Below are 19,652 nucleotides of genomic sequence, written 5' to 3' on the forward strand. Positions count from 1 at the left end.
CTTGGCTCTGGCATTTACCAGCCGGGTGATCTTTGGAGGGCCCAATTGACTTCTCTGAACCTCGGTCCCCTGTTGCTCATAATGTTTACCTGGCAAGGTGACTAGGGATTAGATGAGATCACCCATGTAAAGGAGCCTCATAAAGCCTGAGGCCCAGCACAGACATAACAGAGGACTGCAGGGCCACCTCAGGTTGCGGGGCCAGGCTCTTGAGGGACGAACACGCCTGACCTCCCCTGTGCATATTGGATTCCGTCTGCGGCTAAGCCCAGGTTTCTGCTCCGGCTACGCACGCTCTCATCTGCACAGACCACATCACCTCAAAGAGCCAAGCTTTGAGGGGCTGGCAGACAACGTGTCGGGGAATCGGTCAAAGCAGGAGTCTGGAGGAGGAGGAGAAGGGGTCTTAGAAGCCAACCTTCCCACAACTCACTCAGGAATCTTAGAAGCCAAGTCAATCAACGGGTCTGAGCAGAGCCCAGGCAGGGGTCCGCGGCCAGGTCTGGAGAGACCGCTGCTTCCCCCACTCACGCACCCAGCCCCGCCAGGAGAGGCCAGCTCCTGACTGACAGGCCAGGTTACGTACGCTTTGCCCCTCATTAACCTCTCGACTGGGATCTTCCTCTTCTGGAAGGTGAAGTCAGGCCACGTGGGGAGCTGGGAAAGTCCACCCGAAGAGTTTGCCCTTCTTTCCCCAATCCTTTCCACTTCTCCACTCAGCCCCCCTTCCCTTCAGCACCTGTTTACGAGCTTCCCTCCCCCTCCCCGCTCCTGGGCCAAAACCTACCAAGAGAGACCCCCCAGGGACTGGGAGCTGGGCCTGTGACCTGGTGCTGGCAGAGAAGGGCTTCTCCATCCTCAAAACAGCTTTTACAGACGGCTTCTACGGAGCAGTGCTTAGGTCACTTGCCTGTATTCAGCAGGCGTTTGTTACAAGCATGCTTGTGAGAATCCACGGTCAAAACTCGGCCTACTGAAAATGGCACAGCAGCTGTGAGAGACCAGTGTGGCTTCGGAACCCCAGCTGGATTGGTCACAGACTGTAACAAGGCGCTAGGGGGATCTTTCCAAGGGAGTGCTTCAGCCACGGGACGGGTGCCCAAGAAAGTCCCAGGCTCTCAGAAATGTCATTTGTTCCCTATGATTGTGCCAGTTCCTCTCCTTTCTTATGACTTAATCCCTGCTCGTATTTACTCTTCGGGGCTCAGTCACTTTATCCGAGCCACTGGGCAGGCCCAGACAGCCTGTGGTTTTTCTGAAAAGTCAGAGCTCCCGGAGGCCCTGTTTGCATAGACAGACGGACCCGCCCTGTTCACAGCACTTGCCTTTCGCACTGGTTAGACAGCGAGGTCCCCACTGGCCCCCTGCACACTCCACTTTGATCCCAACTCTGGCCTCATCTTGGCTTCTGAAATTCCCCTCACCTCGAATGTCTTCCCCAACCTGTTTGCTTGCCCAAATCCTGGACATCCGTCCCTCAACCGCGACCCCACTGACCCTTTATTCAGATCACCATTTCAGCACATAAAGAGCAAAGGGACGCCTGGGTGGCTCAGCCGGTTACACGTCCGACTCCTGATTTCAGCTCAGGTCGTGATCTCACAGTTTGTGAGTTCGAGCCCCACGTCGGGCTCTGGGCTGACAGCGCGGAGTCTGCTTGGGATTCTCTTTCTCTCCCTTTTTCTTTGCCCCTCCCCGGACCTCTCAAAATACATAAACTTTAAAACAACAACAACAAAAAAGAGCATTATGAGGACAAGTCAGCTCCTAGATCTGTATCTAAGAACCCTCAGTGTGCAGGCACTTTGTGTGAATTCAGTAAGTGCTGGTTGGACTGCGGACACGGTTCAGATTTCCATTCATCACCCAACACGTGTTTGGTGAGCTATTTTGTGCAAAACTATGTACTGTTTTCTACCAAGTCTTCCCTTGGAACTCTGAAATAGCATCATCTGAGAGCTCAGAACCTGTGGAAGTCCCCAAACACCTACATATCACAAACTCTCCCCACGATGGTCACCTGCCTATGTCCCCTCCCTCTCCAGAGGAGTGGCAGCCTTCTTCCTTATGCCTGAAGCTGTAAGGCAAGCTTGTCCTTGTATTGGACGCCTCCTTCCCAGCCTCAACCCTTTCTCCCCCGGTGTCCCCTGTCCTCTCCAGCCACCTTCCCCAATACATAGCTCGGGTTTTTCCGTGTCCCACATAAATGACGACACCTGCCTCCTGGCCAGTCTCTGTACTTCAGTCAGACTCCTCACGTTCATTGTCCACACAGACACTGGCAAAGATCTTTCTAAAATAAAAATTGCACTATGTCATTAATCTTCTTTTTAAAAATGCTACCAAGATTCCTTGCCCCCTAGTGACTGGTTCCCAACCTCTCGGACACAACGCCCCCTTTATGCCTAACACAATCCAACTACACGTAATTTTGAAATGGAAACATAATGCAATGACCATAATCTAAAAGGAAAAGTAATTGGTTATAAAGTAAGACGTCTTTCAAAACTTTTTTTTTTAGTTTATTTTTTGAGAGAGAGAGAGAAAGCAGGGGAGGGTTGGGGAGGGGCAAAGAGAGAGAGAGAATCCCAAGCAGGCTCCACACTGTCAGCGCAGAGCCCGATGTGGGGCTGAATCCACAAACCATGAGATCGTGACTTGAGCCAAAATCAAGAGTCGGGTACTTGAACTGAGCCACTCAGGCACCCCAAAATAAGATGTCTTTCAAACGGTAGGGTCTGGATATCCCGGCACCCTTGCCTCACCTCGCCTTGGTTCAGCTGTACACGCCCACCCACCCCTGCTCAACTTCACACCCCAAAAGCACTTCCTCCCCCCCACTGATTTGTGCTTCAAAATGTCTTTACAACCCAGCCCTCCCTGGCAAAGCTAAGTTCCCTCCTCCAGCCCACAAGTGCCCTGGGCTTTGGCCATTATAGTGCCTATTCATTTCTTGCCCCATACACTTAATTGTCACAGTTTTTAAAAAAATCTAAAATACTTGGGCAAGTTTGTAAACCTACCAAAAGTAGGGAAAAAAATAGTATAAGAAGCCCCCACGTAACCATTCTCTCATTTCAACAATGATCAACATTTGCCCCCACTGATTTTAAATAGCCTCTTATTTCTTTTTCTGATAGTTTGAACCTAATACCTGACACATCAAATACTTCCTTATGACTCTTGAGAAGGAAATCCTGAAAAATGGATAACAGAAGACAGCCCTATCAAGAAATTCCAAAGGTTTCCAGAGCTCTGTGCCAGAAACCGAAAGCAAAGACTGCATGTATTTTTTATTATACCACAGCTGGCATTCTGCTGTAAAGAACTAATTGCTTTTTTTTTTTAATCACCCTTTTACTTTCTCCACTAGTGTATTCATCGCTCATCAAGGAAAGGACATCCAAGGATATTACCCCGGGCAGCTGGCAAGAGTCCACTTTGATTCTAGTGCGAAGAGACCTCCCAGGTGAGGAGACCTTCCTAAATCTTAGTTTTCAAAAATTTCATTAAAGTTAGAATGATAAAATGAAAAAAAAAAATGGAGGGATGACAATTTGTAGTCATAATAATGATAACAATAATAATTATTATTTAATGGCTAAAAAAAAAAAAAGCTTGGAACAAAATACACCAAAATTAACAATGACGTTTTATGACTGGTTAAGATCGTTGGTATTTGTATTTTATCTTTCATCTTTCTCTCTGTTTTCCAGATTTTTCTCTAAAGAACATATATTACTTTTATAATCAACAATAAATATAGAATGTTATTAAATCATCAAAGAAATGTAAGAAACACCAAGAGTTTAGAGTTTCAACTTGTTCAAAAAACTTACCCTCTTGAGAGTCAGTTTCCCTCTCAGTAAAATTCTGAATTTGGTTTCTGTCTTTCCAAATGTGATTTTAACAAAAAGAAAAGGAAAAACGAACAGTCACTTGGACATTATTTAAGTTTATTTATTTATTTATTTAGAGAGAGTGCAGGAAGGGCAGAGAGAGAAGGAGAGAGACAGAATCCCAAGCAAGCTTCGCCTACCAGGGCAGAGCCCAATATGGGGCTCAATGCAGCACTCGATGCGGGACTCCATGTGGGGCTTGAACTAATGAACTGTGAAATTATGACCTGAGCCAAAATCAGAAGTCCAACGCTTAGCCAACTGAGCCACTCAGGTGTCCCAGATCTTGGGCAATTTTAAATCCTTCTCTGGGAAACAGTTGCCTTATCTTTTAAGTAAAAGAATTGACCAGGGCGCCTGGGAGGTTCAATCAGTTAAGCATCTGACTCTTGGTTTCGGCCAGGGTCATGATCTCACATCTCTTGGGTTCGAGCCCGTCCATACTCTCTCTGTGTCTCAAAAATAAGTAAATAAACATTAAAATTAATTAATTAAGGTAAATAATTAACCTAAAATTCCAGAACATAACAAGCACTCAAAATATGATTGCTATTATTTTAAGTTCATCGTCTGATATATATTACAAATTTCTTCTCGTAGTCACTTTCGATATAGTCAACTCTTGATTATCCTCCATGCAAAGAAAAGGGAGCCATGGCATCTATAAAGCAGCTCAATGTCTTAACTTAATGGGAGATCAAACTGGAGGTAGCTTTAGAGGTCATTCGGGTCCAGTTAACTGAATAAGAGGTAGGCCAGAGAGGTCTTTCCTGAGATACAGTTGGTCAGTGTGAAAGCTGGGACGCGGAACCCTCCACACTTGCTGCTTGTCAGTTCCAGGCTCTTTGTTCTGATCCAAATACACATTATGTCAAACTCTGGTTAGGGCCAGGGCCCTCTTCCCATGTGCTCCGCGGGCTCTGATGACGCCCCCAGCTCTAACACCCAGTACCCGAATGTGTGTCCTCCTCCCCACAGGATGGCTCAGGGAGAGGGAACCTTGACTCTACTTGACTCTGGCAAGACCAGTGCCTGCCCCAGATCAGCCTTAAGGGGAAAACTTAGTGAAGATGCCAATCGATGACTTTACTAAGCTTCTCGTTAAAAATAAGAAGGAACAAAAGACAAGCCCCCAACCCTCCAAAAAACAGGAAATAATGTGGTTCTTGGAATAAGTCCTAACTTCAGTTTTTGTAGTTGTGTGACTTGATAGGTGTCTAATAGCTTACCTTTCCCAGAAATATTCCTCTTCCAACTTGATGCTTTCAGTATTAGAATCCTATCCTTTGAATGAAAGCCTTATCTTCAGGACACTGATGTATTACTTGAAAATGGAGAATATTCTGATTCCATGGAATCAGAAGGCAAAGGCAGAGCAGAGACAGATCTAGGGGCAATCACCAGGATCTGGTTCAGAAGCCAGAGGCGTGGCACAGAAGTGACCAGATGGGCAGTGAATACACAGAACCCAAGCTCACAAGACGCTGACCTGTCCATCAGGCAACTAATGATGTTTGATTGACAGTGGAGGATGTGTTTTTTTGTGCGGGAAGGAGTGTTTCTGCCCACCATTTAAGGTGCCCACTTTACAAGACCAAGAACCTATCAAGCATGGAACAAGAACAAGTAGAGGTGGGCGGGGATTCTCGGAGCTTCTCCATGACCATTCACCACAGAGCTCTGCCTGCCCATCCAGTATTTTCCCCCGTCCAGTACCGTACCCATATGGTCACATTCCTGCTCTTGCTTTTTCTTACCTGCTGGCAGAATTCCTCCATTTCTGCTAACCACCCTTTAAAGAAGGCACATTATAATCAAATTTTTACCAGAATATGGAAACACAACATATTATGATTAAGTGTAAGACTTAATCATCAAGTAAGACTACATCCTACTAAATGACTGGGTTTAAATGGTCCTAAATCTTACCCAACATTGGATATTTTTCATATCTAGACCTGCTCACTTCATGTACTTTATAGCTTAAGAATACACCTGTTGGGGCACCTGAATGGCTCAGTTGGTAGAGCATGCAACTCTTGAATTCTGGGTTGTGACTTTGAGCCCCACACTGGTAGTAGAGATCATTAAAAAATAAAATAAAGTAAAGCAAAATTTAAAAATACACATAGTTATTACAACCTTCAGAAAACATTAATAAAAAATTTGAAATTACCCATAATGTCATCACTCAGAGATAGAATCATGCAACACCACATACTAATCATGCAGAATATTCCAGATGTACACAAAATAAGATGAATGCTATTTCGAAGCCCTTTTTTCCCAGTTTACTGAGACACAGTTGACAAATAACACTATATTAGTTTAAGGTATACATCGTAATTATTTAATATATGTATATGTTGTGAGATGATTACTCCAATAAGTTTAGTTAATATCTATCACTTCATACCGTTGCACATTTTTTTTACTCATGATGAGAACTTTTAAAGTCTACCCATCTTAGGACCTTTCAAATACACAATACAATATTATTACCTATAATCACCATGCAATACATTACACTTCTAGAATTTATTTATCTGGAAGTTTGTACATTTTGACCTCCTTCACCCATTTTCCCCATCCCCCCAAGTCTGCCTCTGGCAGCCACCAATCTGTTCTCTTTTTCTATGTGTTTGGTTTTTTTGTATTCCACATATAAGTGAGGTCATACGGTCCTTGTTTTTATCTGATCTTTTTTCACATATATATATATATATATATATGAGAAAAACATATATATATGTGTATGTATACAACAACATCTTCTCTATCCATTCATCCATCAATGAACACTTAGATTGTTTCTATGTCTTGGCCATTGCAAATGATGCTGCAATGAACATGGAGATACAGATATCTGAGACAGGGATTTCACTTTCTTTGGATGTGTACCCAGAAGGGGAATTCCTGGTAGTCCTAACTTTTGGAGGAACCTCCATACTGTTCACAATGGCTGCACCAGTTTGCAGTCCTACAACAGCGCACGAAGATTCCCGTTTCTCCACCTCCTCGCCAACACTTCTTATCTCTTGCCTTTTTGATACTAGCCATTCTAACAGGTGGGAGGTGGCAGCTCACTGTGGTTTCAGTTTGCATTTCCCTGATGGTTAGTGACGGGGAGCATTCCTCATGAGTCTGTTTGCCATCCATACGTCTTCTTCGGGAAAAAAATGTCTATTCTGATTCTCTGCCCATTTTTTAGTCAGACGGGTTTTTTTGTTTTTTGTTTTTTTTACTATTGACTTGTATGAGTTATTTGTGTATTTTGGCCATTAACTCCTTATCAGATATATGATTGGCAAATATTTATCCTATTCCACAGGTTGCCTTTTTATTTTGTTGCTCTCCTTCACTGTGCAAAAGCTTTTTAGTTTGATGTAGTCCCGTTTATTTGTGTTTTTGTTGCCTTTACTTTTGGTGTCAAATCCAAAACCTCATTGCTAAGCTTGATGTTAAGGAATTTACTCCTTATTGTTTTCTTCTAGGAGTTTTATGGTTTCAGGTCTTACCTTCAAGTCTTTAACTAATTTTGAGTTGCTTTTTGTGTATAAGATAAATCATCTTTTGCATGTTGCATTTTTTCCAACACCACTTACTAAAGAGACTATCCTCTCCCCGTTGTATATTTTGGGGATATTTTTTTTTTATTTGGTCTAAACTAATTGACCACATAGATGTGGGTTTATTTCTGTGCTCACTATACTGTTCTGTTGATATATGTAACATATGTGTCTTTTTTATGACAATATCATACTGCTTTAATTGCTATAGCTTTATAATATAATTTGAAACCAGGAAGCATGATGTCTCCATGTTGTTTCTCTTTCTCAAGATTGCCTTAGATATTTGGACTCTTTTGTGGGATTTTTAGGACTTTAGAATTCTTTGTTCTAGTCCTATGAAAGAATGCCTTTGGAATTTTTATTTTATTTATTTATTTAATTTTTTATTTTTTTCAAAAGAGAGAGTAAGAGGCAGAGGGAGAGAGAGAGAGAATCCCAAGCCGGCTCCATGCCTGTGCAAAGCCCGACACAGGGCTCGATCCCATGAGCCCAGGATCACGACCTGAGCCGTGACTCTCAACTGACTGAGCCATCCACACGCCCCTGCCTTTGGAATTTTTATAGGAATTGCATAAAATGTGTAGACGGCTTTGGATAGTATGACATTTTAACAATATTAATTCTTCCAATCCATGGACATAGAATATCTTCCCATTTATTTGTGTTTTCTTCCATTCCTTTCATCAGTGTCTTAACGGTTTTCAATGTATAGGTCTTTAACCTCCTTGGTTAAATGTACTCCTAATTATTGTTTTTGATGCAATTGTAAATAGGATTGTTTTCTTAATTTCTCTGTCCAATAGTTTATTGTTAGTGTATAGAAATGCAATACATTTTTCTACATTGATTTCATATCCTGAAACTTCACTGAACTCCTTTATTAGTTCTAACATTTTTTTGGTGGAGTCTTTACAGTTTTCTATATATTGATCATGCTATCTGCAAATAGAGACAGTTTTACTTCTGACTTTCCTATTTGGATACCTTTTATTTCTTTTCCTTTCCTTGCTCTGGTTGGGACTTCCAATATATGTTAAATAAAAGTAGTGAGAGTGGACATCCTCGTCTTACTCCTAATCTTAGAAAAAAAGCTTACAGCTTTCTAACTTGGAATATGAGATTAGCTGTGGGCTTTCATATATAGTCTTTATTATGCTGAAATATGTTCCCTTTATACGCACATTATCATTAATGGATGTTGAATTTTGTCAAATTCTTTTCCACATCTATTGAGATGATGGTATGATTATCATCTTTCAATTTTTTAATGTTTTATTCATTTTTGTGAGAGAGGGGGGGATGCAGAGAGAGATGGGGAGACAGGATCCAAAGCAGGCTCTGCACTGACAGCAGACAGCCCGATGTGGGGCTCAAATCCATGAGTTGCAAGATCACGACCCAAGTTGAAGTTGGATGCCCAACCGACTGAGCCCCCCAAGGTGCCCCTCCTTCAATTTGTTGATGTGTCATATTATGTTGATTGATTTGCAGATGTTGAGCCATCCTTGTAGCCCTGGAGTAAATCCCACTTGGTCATGGTGTACGATCCTTTTAATGTGTTGTTGAATTCAGTTTGCTGATATTTTGATGCTTGAAACCTTGTTTTGTATAACAGGTTTCCTGAGATAATTCCCACACCATAGAGCTCATCCATTTAAAGTGTTCAATTCAACTGAAACCTTTGTTTAAACTTAATTATTTATTGTGGACTTTCTTCCATCTCAAAATTTATAATTCCACAGCATCACTTTTAATGGTGGTATGATATTCCTGTACATGTCTGTGTCATTTTCTAAATAATCCCTCTTTTTTCACATGAAGATTGTTTCCATTCTTTTATTATCATAAAATACTTTGGTGAACATTCTTCGAGCTATGTCTTTGGTGACACCCCTAATTTCCGGAGTTGGCTGTGACAAAGTATATGCACATTTTTAAGATATTAATACTCACCACCAAAGGGTTCTCAAGCAAGCTGCACCAGTGAGTGTAAACTCCCACACGTGTATGAAGATATTTCACCATTAAATTTTGATTCTTCTTTACTTTTACTTTCAGAGGGGACTTATCTGAGTGGAGGGACAGGAAGGTTATAACTGATTTCAGGTTCATCCAACACCAATTTGCACCATAATGGTTAGTCTGGTCAGAAGACAGTGTTGGTTCCTGGAGGGAACCAAACATCCATAGGGAAGAAAATTACGATGGGAAAGGGCATTGGGGAGATGTGGAGTACAGGAAGTAGCCAGGGCACAGGAAGTACAGTACAGGAGATAGCCAGAGTGCAGGAAGTAGAGTACAGGAAGTAGCCACACTTGAGCAGACCCAGTGGAGGTTTCAATGCAGGTCGTCTTCTGGAACCTGTGGTTGAGGAGGAGGAGGGATGCTAACATGGGGGAACAAGGGACTGGGATCCTCGAGCCACCTGCTGAAAACCCCGCTGTGCTGGCCTTGGTGCCATGGAGTCTTACCAATAGTATCTTTGTAGCCTCCTGGTTGCTTCCAGAGAGTGGATTTCAGCTGATGAGAACATTGGACTGCTTTTCTTCTACTGGGTGCTCAGCAAGCTGTTTCTATTTTCATTTAGACCTCTCATAGACTTGACAATTCCACCCAAGAGAAAAAGCCAGTATCAGCCTCAATTAGACCAACAAACTCTCATTCGATACATTTGTTTTCGAAGACATTCAAGGCCCGCTGAACCATGGTATAAAGAAACCACCTACCAAAGGGACTATTCTCTGCCATTTTACAAGATTGGTAAGTCAGGTCAACTGTTCTTCCTCTCTCAGATCACACTTGCCTCCGATGAGTCTCTTTCGTGGGCTTGTAGCCATCAGGGACGTGTCTGGGACCAGTCAAGTTGGGGACAGTGTGTGTGTGTGTGTGTGTGTGTCGAGGTGCAGGAAGAAGAATTTAGAGGCTGGCCCAAGGGCTGTTTCCACCTCTCCTTTTTTCCAGCTCGCTATAGAATTCAAGGATAAAAATGCAGAAATGTCAGGGTGGCTCAGTTGGTTAAGCATCTGACTTTGGCTCAGGTCCTGATCACGTAGTTCATGAGTTCAGGGCTCTGCACGGATGGTACAAAGCCTGCTTGGGATTCTGTCTCTCCTTCGCTCTGCCCCTCCCCGACTTGTGCGTGCATGTGCGCTCTGTCTCAAAATAAATAAACAAACTTAATAAAACAGAAAAGAAAATGCACAAATGTCCTTGCTAGGAAGCAGGCTCAAGTGTGACTGCTTCTTACCGAGCCTCTCGTCACTCAACAAATTCCTTGTGGTGCCTAACTATATTGAGGAAATTTTTTTCTTTTCTTCCATTTTTTTTTAAATGTTTTATTTATCTTTGGGAGAAAGGGCATCAGTAGGGGAGGGGCAATGGGGGGGTGGACAGAGGATCTGAAGCAGACTCCACACTGACAGCAGTGAGCCCGATGTGGGGCTTGAACTCACGTACTGTGAGATCATGACCTGAGCTGAAGTTGGACGTTTAACTGCCTGAACCACCCAGAGGCCCCCTTGTTCTCCCATTTTAAACGACTTTATGACAATTTGACATTTGGAGGCATGTTTCAAAAATTCTAAGTTCCCTGTACATTGCAACATGTGTGGCTATGAAGGGCCAAGCCCTCCCCCAGATGTGAGCCGGGGGTACACACGTGGATGCCAGTGTAGACATTACTTGTATTCCTGTCCTCATGGATGCCTTGAATCTTAGTGAGGGGAAGGAGTCGCTGCGTTGACAGGCTTTGTAAGTGAGTTAACCCCACTGTTTCTGGAGCTTTTACCCTGTGGCAGGCACATATTTTGTCCTCGTAACAGCACTCTTAGGTAAGTGCTATTATTTCCCCCATTTTCCAAGAAGGGGGGATCGAGTTTCTGACACAGTTAATGACCCAGATCACCAGGCAGCAGGTAGGAGGGACAGAGTTCAGACCCAGGCCATTTGAGACATAGCATTCAGGCAGAGGCCAAGCTCTGTGCTTGACCTGTAACCCATATGGCCTCTGTCACAGCTGGGTGTCACCTGCACTACTGTTTATCTAATAGTTTTCTTTAAAGTGAGTCACTTTCTTCTTGCTTGAGAAAGAGTAAGAAACCGAGTAGGAGGATGGTGGAGGGAGTGGCTGGGGGTGAGGAGGGCCCACCCTTCCTCCTGTTCTCCCCTGAGAAGAGTGGCTAGGCCAGGGATGGGGCTCAGGTCCCAGGGGAACAGCAAACACCAGCAGCCAGGAGGGTGGGAGTCAGGCCCAGGCGATTCATCTCTAGACAGTGGAGCCGTGGAGGGGTGGGGGGCGCAGTAGATGAGGCCGACAGGCCGCATGTGGGCAGGAGGCATCTGGCATAAGAGGTTCCCAGGGGTGCGAAGCTGGGTTCTGGGAGGTGGGAGACGGGTGGAGGCTGAGCAGGGCGGGAGATGAGGGAAAAGGGAGGCTGGGGGCTGAGATGAGCTCTAGGGAAGGAGGTGCCAGGAGGGAGTGTGGGACGGTAGAAGTTGGGGTCCCACAGGGGCCCCCGGGACGATTGTATTAATGGAAGCCAGGGTGGGTATGGGTGCAGATCAGGGCTGAGGATGAGGCCTGAGGGGGGACGGGAGCTGCCAGGGGCTGAGTAGCTGGAGAGAAGAGGTGGTCAGGAGAACCAGCTAAGCGGCTCGCCCTTCCGAGAACGTTCAAGTCTGAAGTCAGCTTCCTTAGCAGGGGGTAATCCAGGTGGGCCTTGGGTTACCAAAGTGGTAATAGACAAGACCTTCTTTCCAATTCCTCTGCTTCCAGGGAATCTGGTGAGACAGAAAGATACAAAAGTATTTCTCCCCTGCTTGTTTTAGACGACGATTCTTAATTCTTTCCACCCTATGGAACCAGGGGAGTGTTTAGCGACACAGTTGAATATTTACCAGGTTCTGTGTCCCTAACACCGTGCCGGGTTCCATGGGAGGAGGTGAGTGCCAAGCCCAGGCTCTGACCTCAGCCACGGGGCGTTCCCAATCGAATCAGGAAGGTGAAGCAACAACCAGCCTGCCAGAGAATGACTAAGAAGCAACTAGCTGAGTGGGAGCTGGAAGGTGGGGTCTAGAACATGCTAGGCCCTGATGGATGAGGTTCCAGGCAGAGGGAACAGGGGCCCCCAGGCAGGGACACCGCAGCCGGGACGTGGTGGGGGGATGGTGAGGCTCGTGGAAGGTGGGAGAGCAGGAAGGACTCCAGCCAGGAGGACTCAGGCCCCAGGGCCACTGCGGGCCCGCATGCCCTGACTCTTCAGTGTTGGGCAAGACGCTCAGCTTCTCTGAACCCGACTTCTTGGAAGTCTGTAGTTTAGCATAGCTGCTAGGATTTAAAATGTCTGTCATGGGCCCAGAACTGTGCCGAGCGACACACACATACACACACACACACACACACGTGTATACACTCGTGGTTGCAGTGAGTCATAGCCCCCGTGATGTAGCTATTATTATTTACTCCACGTGGCAGAAGAGAAAACCGAGCCTTACAGACTTTAAGAAACTCACTCCATCCGGCAGCTGGTGGGTCGTCGATCCGGGCCCTCCAGAGAATGAACGGAGGAGGCTTCACAGGAAATGGGAAGAAGACACAGGTGGTGCAGCATTTGGAGTGAGGAAGGACACCATCAAGAGAGAACTCACGAGAACTCACGAGGCATTAAAGCTCGTTGCACAGCCGCCCGCTCCGACCGCAGGATTGTTGGTGCCTCTGATGGAAATAATGGTTTTCGGCCAGAGACGTGTCAAGCTGGGATCCGTAGGCAACTGAAAATGAGGTGCTGGAAAGCAGGCAGCATTAGACAAGGAACAGGGTTGGACAGCCCCCTACCCAGTGAGGGTTGAAGCCTGACCCATTCAAGAGATAATTCATGTCGAAATATTCACTGACCCGCTGGGTGAGTGTGTATGAGTTATCTATCATGGAGGAACATCTCACTCCAAAACCTAGTGGTTTATCAGATAAATGATCATGATTTTCACCTTTTAGATGGGCAGTTCTGGCTCAGGGTTTCTCTCTCAAGGAATCAGTCACCTGCAGTGAGCGGGGCATCATCTGAAGGCTTGACTGGGGCCGGAGGGTCTGCCTCCAAGGTGGCTGATTCACATGGTCGTCACTCACATGCTGGCTCATGACTGGGGCCTCAGTGCCTTTCCAGGTGGGTCTGCTCACACCAGTGCCAAATGTCCCGAGGGCACAGCAGTTAGCTCCCCCTACCTAGAATGGGCAATCTGGTATGAAGGGGGAGACGGTAATGCCTTTTCTGACCCGGGGGCAGAAGCCACACACTGTCACTTCTGAATGGTCCTACTGAGGCAGCGTGCAAGGATTACATAAGGCACGGGTACCACGGGGTGAGAATTACTGGGGTCCGCTTTGGAAGCTGGCAACCAAGCTCACTCATTGACTGAGCACCCTTTATGAACCAGCCATGGTGCTGTCTGCGGGGGGTCCAGTGACCTGGATAGACAGGACACCTGCTTTCATGGAGCTGACATTCTTGGGGGCCTACAGAGCGTAACCAAGCACGCTTTGTCAACATTATAGACTGCAGTGGTGCTATCAGGGAAACAGGCAGGGTGATAAGTGAACTCAAGGGAGTTTGCTTTTAATAGCACAGTCAGGGAAAACCTCTATGCAATTTTAGCTGAGCCCTGGAACACAGGAATGAGTCACGTTAGAGAGCGTTTCAGGAGAAAGGAACAAACAGTAAGTCCAAAAGCTTGAAAGCAGGAAAGGCCTAGGCTTGTTTGAGGAACAGAAAGGAACCCAGTGTAGCAGGTGTGTGGTCAGGGAGGGCGCCTGGATTCGAATCTCAAAACAAAGACCTGGAAGGGTTCGAGCGGAGGAGTGACCGATCATTTGTATTTTTAAAAGATCACTCTAGCTGCTGCTAAGACCCTGTTTGGAGAGGGACAAGAGGTAGGGCGTGCCGGCCAGCGAGGAAGCTATTTGCCAGCTTAGAACGGAGATGATGGGGCTTGGACCAGCAGGGAAAATGAAAAAGGATGAATGGATTCCAGACATATTTTGGAGGTGACATCAGTTGGACTCAGTGACTTGCTGTGAGAGCGTTTTCATTCATTCATCTGTGTTCTTCCAGTAAATGATTTGAGAGCCTATTTGTATGCCAGGCAGTGTGCAAGGTTTTGGCGATACAGTGTCAAACAAAAATAGACACAACGTTTCTACATGCAGCAAGTTTCAACGGGAACCGGGATAGAAATAAGCATACCATTTCACCTGGCATAAATGCGATAGAGCAGAATTTATGTGGTGCTATAGGAGCGCTTAATGGGTTTCCCGGAGGAAATGATGAGCGAAAAGTTCACTAAGCGAGGAGTAGGGGAAGAGCTTCACAGTGAGCACAGAGTGTGCAAAGGCCCCGTGGTAGGAACACAACATGTTTGAGAAACTTAAAAAAAATGTGCTAAAGCACAGAGATCAGGAAGGGTGGAGCAGGATGTAACTAGAGATTTAAAGACAGGAACAAGGAGAGGGTATACAGGCCATTTTCAGCTCTGGCACCTCTAGCCTGAGATAAATGGCAAATCACTAAAAAGTTTTAAGGAGGGTGGAGACACCATGATTAAAAGTGCATTGTGAAAATGAGAAGGGGGGCCGGGTGGGGAGTCGGGTGAGGCAGGGATTGAATATGCTGAGTCAGGAGCACCCCTGGCCGCTGTCCCCAGCAGTGGTTAGGCTAAAGGTTCTAACCCTCAGTGACGTCACTTTTCGCAAGCCAGATGCCCAGGAGATACCCATACCAATTAAATCAGGATCTCCTGGTGCAGGGGGGGGGTGGGGGGGGGGTGGTCCCAGGCATCAGTAATTTAAAAACCTCCCCAGATTAGTCCCCCATGTGGCCAAGTTTGGGAACCAGTGGTTTAGGCAGGTGATGACAGCTGGTAGCAGTAAAGAGAATTGGATGGATTTGCGAGGTGCTTAGGGGGCGATTATTTTGTGAACAACCATCAGGTAGGCGACAGGGGGGTCTTCAAGAGACCTAACAGAGAGAGGTCACAAATCTGAGCACTGAGAGAGACCACAGCAGGCACTGGATCGAGGGTTTGTTTAAATCAAGAAACTGTACTCCTTGAAGGAGTCTTTGGGGGAAGGGCTTCTCGGAGAATAAGATCGATATAAAGTGGTTTACGAAGACGTGGGTTTTTTGTTTTTTTGTTTCTAATCTTAACCATTCGATTTTTAAGGGCCGGGCATATGCCTAGATTAGCACTGATTTGCATTTCACTGTCCGGTTCCTATTTCCTCTTTGGGCATTGTTGAAAAACGGATTAAATATAGATTGTGATAGATCACCTCATCAAGAAGTCCTTCCTCAGGTAACAAATTCATTCTCAGCACATTCTCAGGGGTGCGTTTATTTTTTTAGGAAACATTGATTAAGCACGGACTCTGTGTAAGAAACAGTGTAAGATGGACAGACTCATATCCTCAGAGAACCCTAGAGCCTGCGAATAGGAGACGGCCCCCTCACAACAAAATTTGCCCATGTATTACCCTGGCACCAAATAATTAAAAGAACTCATTCTCTGAAAATAAAATATCTGCTCTTCGTAGCGGTGTGACCCTTAGACTCCCTGACCTTCCGATTTCTCGTCTGTAAAAAGCGATATAATTAGTATCTACCTAACAGAACAGAGCTATAACCATATAAGGAACTTAGCATTGTGCTTGTATGTAACATTAATAGGCCTTCAAAAAATATTAGCTATTATATTATCGATCAAAGAATAAACACGTGCCATAATAAATGTTTGTAAACAAACAAACAAACAAACAAAAAACCCTAATGCAATGGATTGTGTTTTATTCTGGGATACAGGTTCTAAAACCAGTGCCTCAAGTAGTTATCATGTATACTATCGAAGTATATCCTTGGAAATCTCTTAAACTGTTCCAAGTGATAGTATCAAATGATACTAAATTATTACAGTAGTTGGAATAAATGGGATTCAGGAAGTTGGTTAAATAGTCTCCGTACTTCTCACATAACTCGTTTATATTTTCGATGATGACTTTGAAGAAGTCACCCCCCACAAATCCACATGAACAAGAGTTTCACTTTATCAATTGGTAAGGAAGTCCCCCCCAAATCATTTCACATGTCCTTTCCACAGTAGTCCCACCCCCAAATCTGCATAGCGTATTTCGGGCTTGATAGCATCCACTGTCTGTGGGCATGTTGACTCGGTGAAGCCCCAAAAGTTTGTTGCACGTTCTGGGAACGTTTATTGTCCAGTCGATCCAGTTGAATGAGTGAGTCATTCAGCTCCCATGGCTGGGTGAGGGATTCTTCACGCTCCTAAAACCGCTTAGACACAGTGTAACCCTCGAGAAGGTCAGAGTTGCTATTTTAACCCCATAAGCCCTTGGGAAGTTGAATGGTTACTTAGTTCAGACAGGTACACACTATTCAATTAGATTTAAAGAATCCTCCAGGGATTTCGAGTCATACTCCTGGGTTCAATGAAATATTATCCATTCTTAATACCAAGAAATGTTTGTGTCTTTCAATGCTGTCGAAGTAAGCGTGGAAGGTGTAATGGAGCAGTGAAGAGGTCAGGGACTTGGGGGCCAGGTATTCCTGGGTCAAGTCCCCTCCTATAAACTATCCTATAAACTTGGGCACGTTCATGAATCTCTTTGAGATGGTGACCCCATCAGTGGGCATCTGAGGATTACCGTGGATATTAAGGTAAGTAACACAGTGCACGGCACTACACGTAAATACTGCTGCCTTACGATGCTATCGCCATAACGCCGTGCTCTTTGGTTCACCCAGTGTGGATGCGATGACTGATGCATTTATCCCCAGGCCCTCCGCGAACCCTCAGCTCCAGACAAGCAGAACTGTTAGTGATTGTAGATAAGAGGGTATAAAGTACAGGAACTCCAGTGGGGGTAAATTGAGGGATGGTACCAACTGAAGTTTGATACAAACACACAGAGTGGCCCGTTTCCAGTGTGGGGTTTATAGGGTTTGGGCGTCTACAGTTAGGATGTCAAAATGCAAACGTATATGACTGATTTAATTTTATTTACATGTGGGCATAACTCAGTGAGGTGCCTCTTGATCACAGAATGAAACGCAGAAATAACCTTTTGACTAGGTCCTTTTCCCCCACATCTTTCACATATATCCCTTTCTCTTCAATCCCCCAAATTATTTTATTGCATACAATTGTGGACACTATTTGGGGGCACTTGGTTGGCTCAGTCAGTTGAGCGTCTGACTTCAGCTCAGGTCATGATCTCACAGTTTGTGAGTTTGAACCCCACATTGGGCTCTGTGCTGACAGCTCAGAGCCTGGAGCCTGTTTTGGATTCTGTGTCCCCCTCTCTCACTGCCCTTCCCCCCCCCCCCACCTCTTTCTTCCTCTCAAAAATGAATAAACATTAAAAAAATTAAACAAAATTGTTGTGGACACTATTTTAAAATTTAGGAGTGAACGGTCTTAAAATAAATCATTGATTTGTTTTAAATTCCAGATTGGAACAAGAAATTAGCCACAGTTTCATCGAACCCTAGACCACTCGATTCTCTGCCAGAGCTCTACTGTTGTCAAGAGAGGCAGTTGTGAACGAAAACCGCTTAAATTGTAAATAACCATGGCATTCAAACAAAACAACATTTGGAGTTCTTAGGTGACTCTTTTAGATTAAAATAATAACAGGACTACTGTTGATTGAAGTGTGTATCTGGATGGCTACAATCCTGAAATATTTACATGCGGCAAAGTCTTTTCAGATTGAGGCGATCAACCTAAGGGCAGGGGATCAAGAGTCAAGTTTAAGGCGCACCTGGGTGGCTCAGTCGGTTGAGCGTCTGACTTCGGCTCAGGTCATGATCTCGCGGTCTGTGAGTTCAAGCACCACATCAGGCTCTGGGCTGACAGCTCAGAGCCTGGAGCCTGCTTCAGATTCTGTGTCTCCCTCGCTCTCTGTCCCTCCCCCGCTCATGCTCTGTCTCTCTCTCTCTGTCAAAAATAAACAAACATTAAAAAAATTAAAAAAAAAAAAAGTCAAGTTTAAGACAACTTGTCATCTCTTCTCACATCAACCATCTCACATTTAATCCAAAGGTTATACAGGGGGCCAGGTAAGAATATAATCTGCTCAATAATTGCATTACTCATTATTAAGAAAAGAAAAGAAAATAAGAAAAGAAAACCTGGGGAAGTAGCCAGGGAGGTAGACTGCCAGCAACCACAGATCCTAAAGGTGTTCCGGATGCAGAAACCCAGAAGTGGCTTAGGGCTGTAGTGAGTTATGGGAATGGTAAAAAAAAAAAAAAAAAAAAAAAAAAAAAAGGATTAATTGATTAATTGAAAGTCTGTGTATAGACAGTTAATACCCTTATCTTAACAACTGGGCATCAGTTCCCCAGGCAAAAAGCTAGCAGGTTTTTTTTTAAAGAAATGAATGATCCCAAAGAAAAGAATCCTACATTCTGGCCCCTAGCATCTCCCCATACCCCCACACCCCAGGATACAAGTGGTTCCCTACTCAACTCCCCCCCCCCCCAAGTGAAACCTACTAGTTAACAGGCTTCCCCCCTGGGAACACAGTTTTAGGTAGTTTTCCACTGCCTTGGTCGTAGATGTGAAGAGCCAGCCAAGGATCACCAGAGAGTTGGAAAAATAACGAAACATGAAAGACAAAGACCAAAATAAAGAGAAGAAATGATCCCAGAGGAAACACCAAGGAATTGAAAAGAAGCTAACAAAGTAACATTGTCATTCAACAAGGGATGCGTCATCCACAAACATGAAAACGCCATCTTTCCAAAGCTCTTGGACATTAAAAACGTGATTGCTAAAAATTAAACATTTGACAGGATTGGAAGAAAATTCTGAAAAGCTTTGTCAAAAGACAAAGAAAATTATTGTTTCAAAGGAAGAGACACAGACTAATAAATCAGGGGGTCCACCACCTAACAAGCATCCTAGAAACAGAACAGAGAAAATTAGAGGAAATCATCAAGGAAACGTTTTCACAGAGCTAAGGACCAGGAAGCTGCTCAAACGCAAAGGTCTCAGCTGTGGCCAAGCATACGAAAACACAGAAAATAAAAATAACCAGCTTTTGGTTTCACTGATATTCTCTGTTTTCTAGTCTCTATTTTGTTACTCTTGACTCTACTCTTGATTGTTT

General features: G+C 44.6%; 1 protein-coding gene across 2 annotated transcripts in view; it reads left to right on the forward strand.

Annotated features, from left to right (window-relative positions):
• Positions 1 to 18,174, forward strand: part of CUNH1orf100 (chromosome unknown C1orf100 homolog) — a 29,052-nt gene extending 10,878 nt beyond the window's left edge. Inside the window, exons 3-5 of one of the 2 annotated variants that reach the window (XM_019422646.2) lie at positions 3,374 to 3,469; positions 10,059 to 10,231; positions 17,988 to 18,174. In XM_019422646.2, the coding sequence (XP_019278191.1) occupies positions 3,374 to 3,469; positions 10,059 to 10,231; positions 17,988 to 18,079 (361 nt within the window). In that variant the 3' untranslated portion in view covers positions 18,080 to 18,174. Of the gene's footprint in view, positions 1 to 3,373; positions 3,470 to 10,058; positions 10,232 to 15,867; positions 15,924 to 17,987 lie in introns of those variants that run through there. The other variant, XM_019422656.2, reaches the window with a different exon arrangement.
• The last annotated feature ends 1,478 nt before the right edge of the window (positions 18,175 to 19,652 follow it).

Source organism: Panthera pardus, unplaced genomic scaffold, assembly GCF_024362965.1.
Source record: "Panthera pardus isolate Hobbes unplaced genomic scaffold, ASM2436296v1 HiC_scaffold_21, whole genome shotgun sequence".
In the NCBI taxonomy this organism is placed as follows: domain Eukaryota; kingdom Metazoa; phylum Chordata; class Mammalia; order Carnivora; family Felidae; genus Panthera; species Panthera pardus.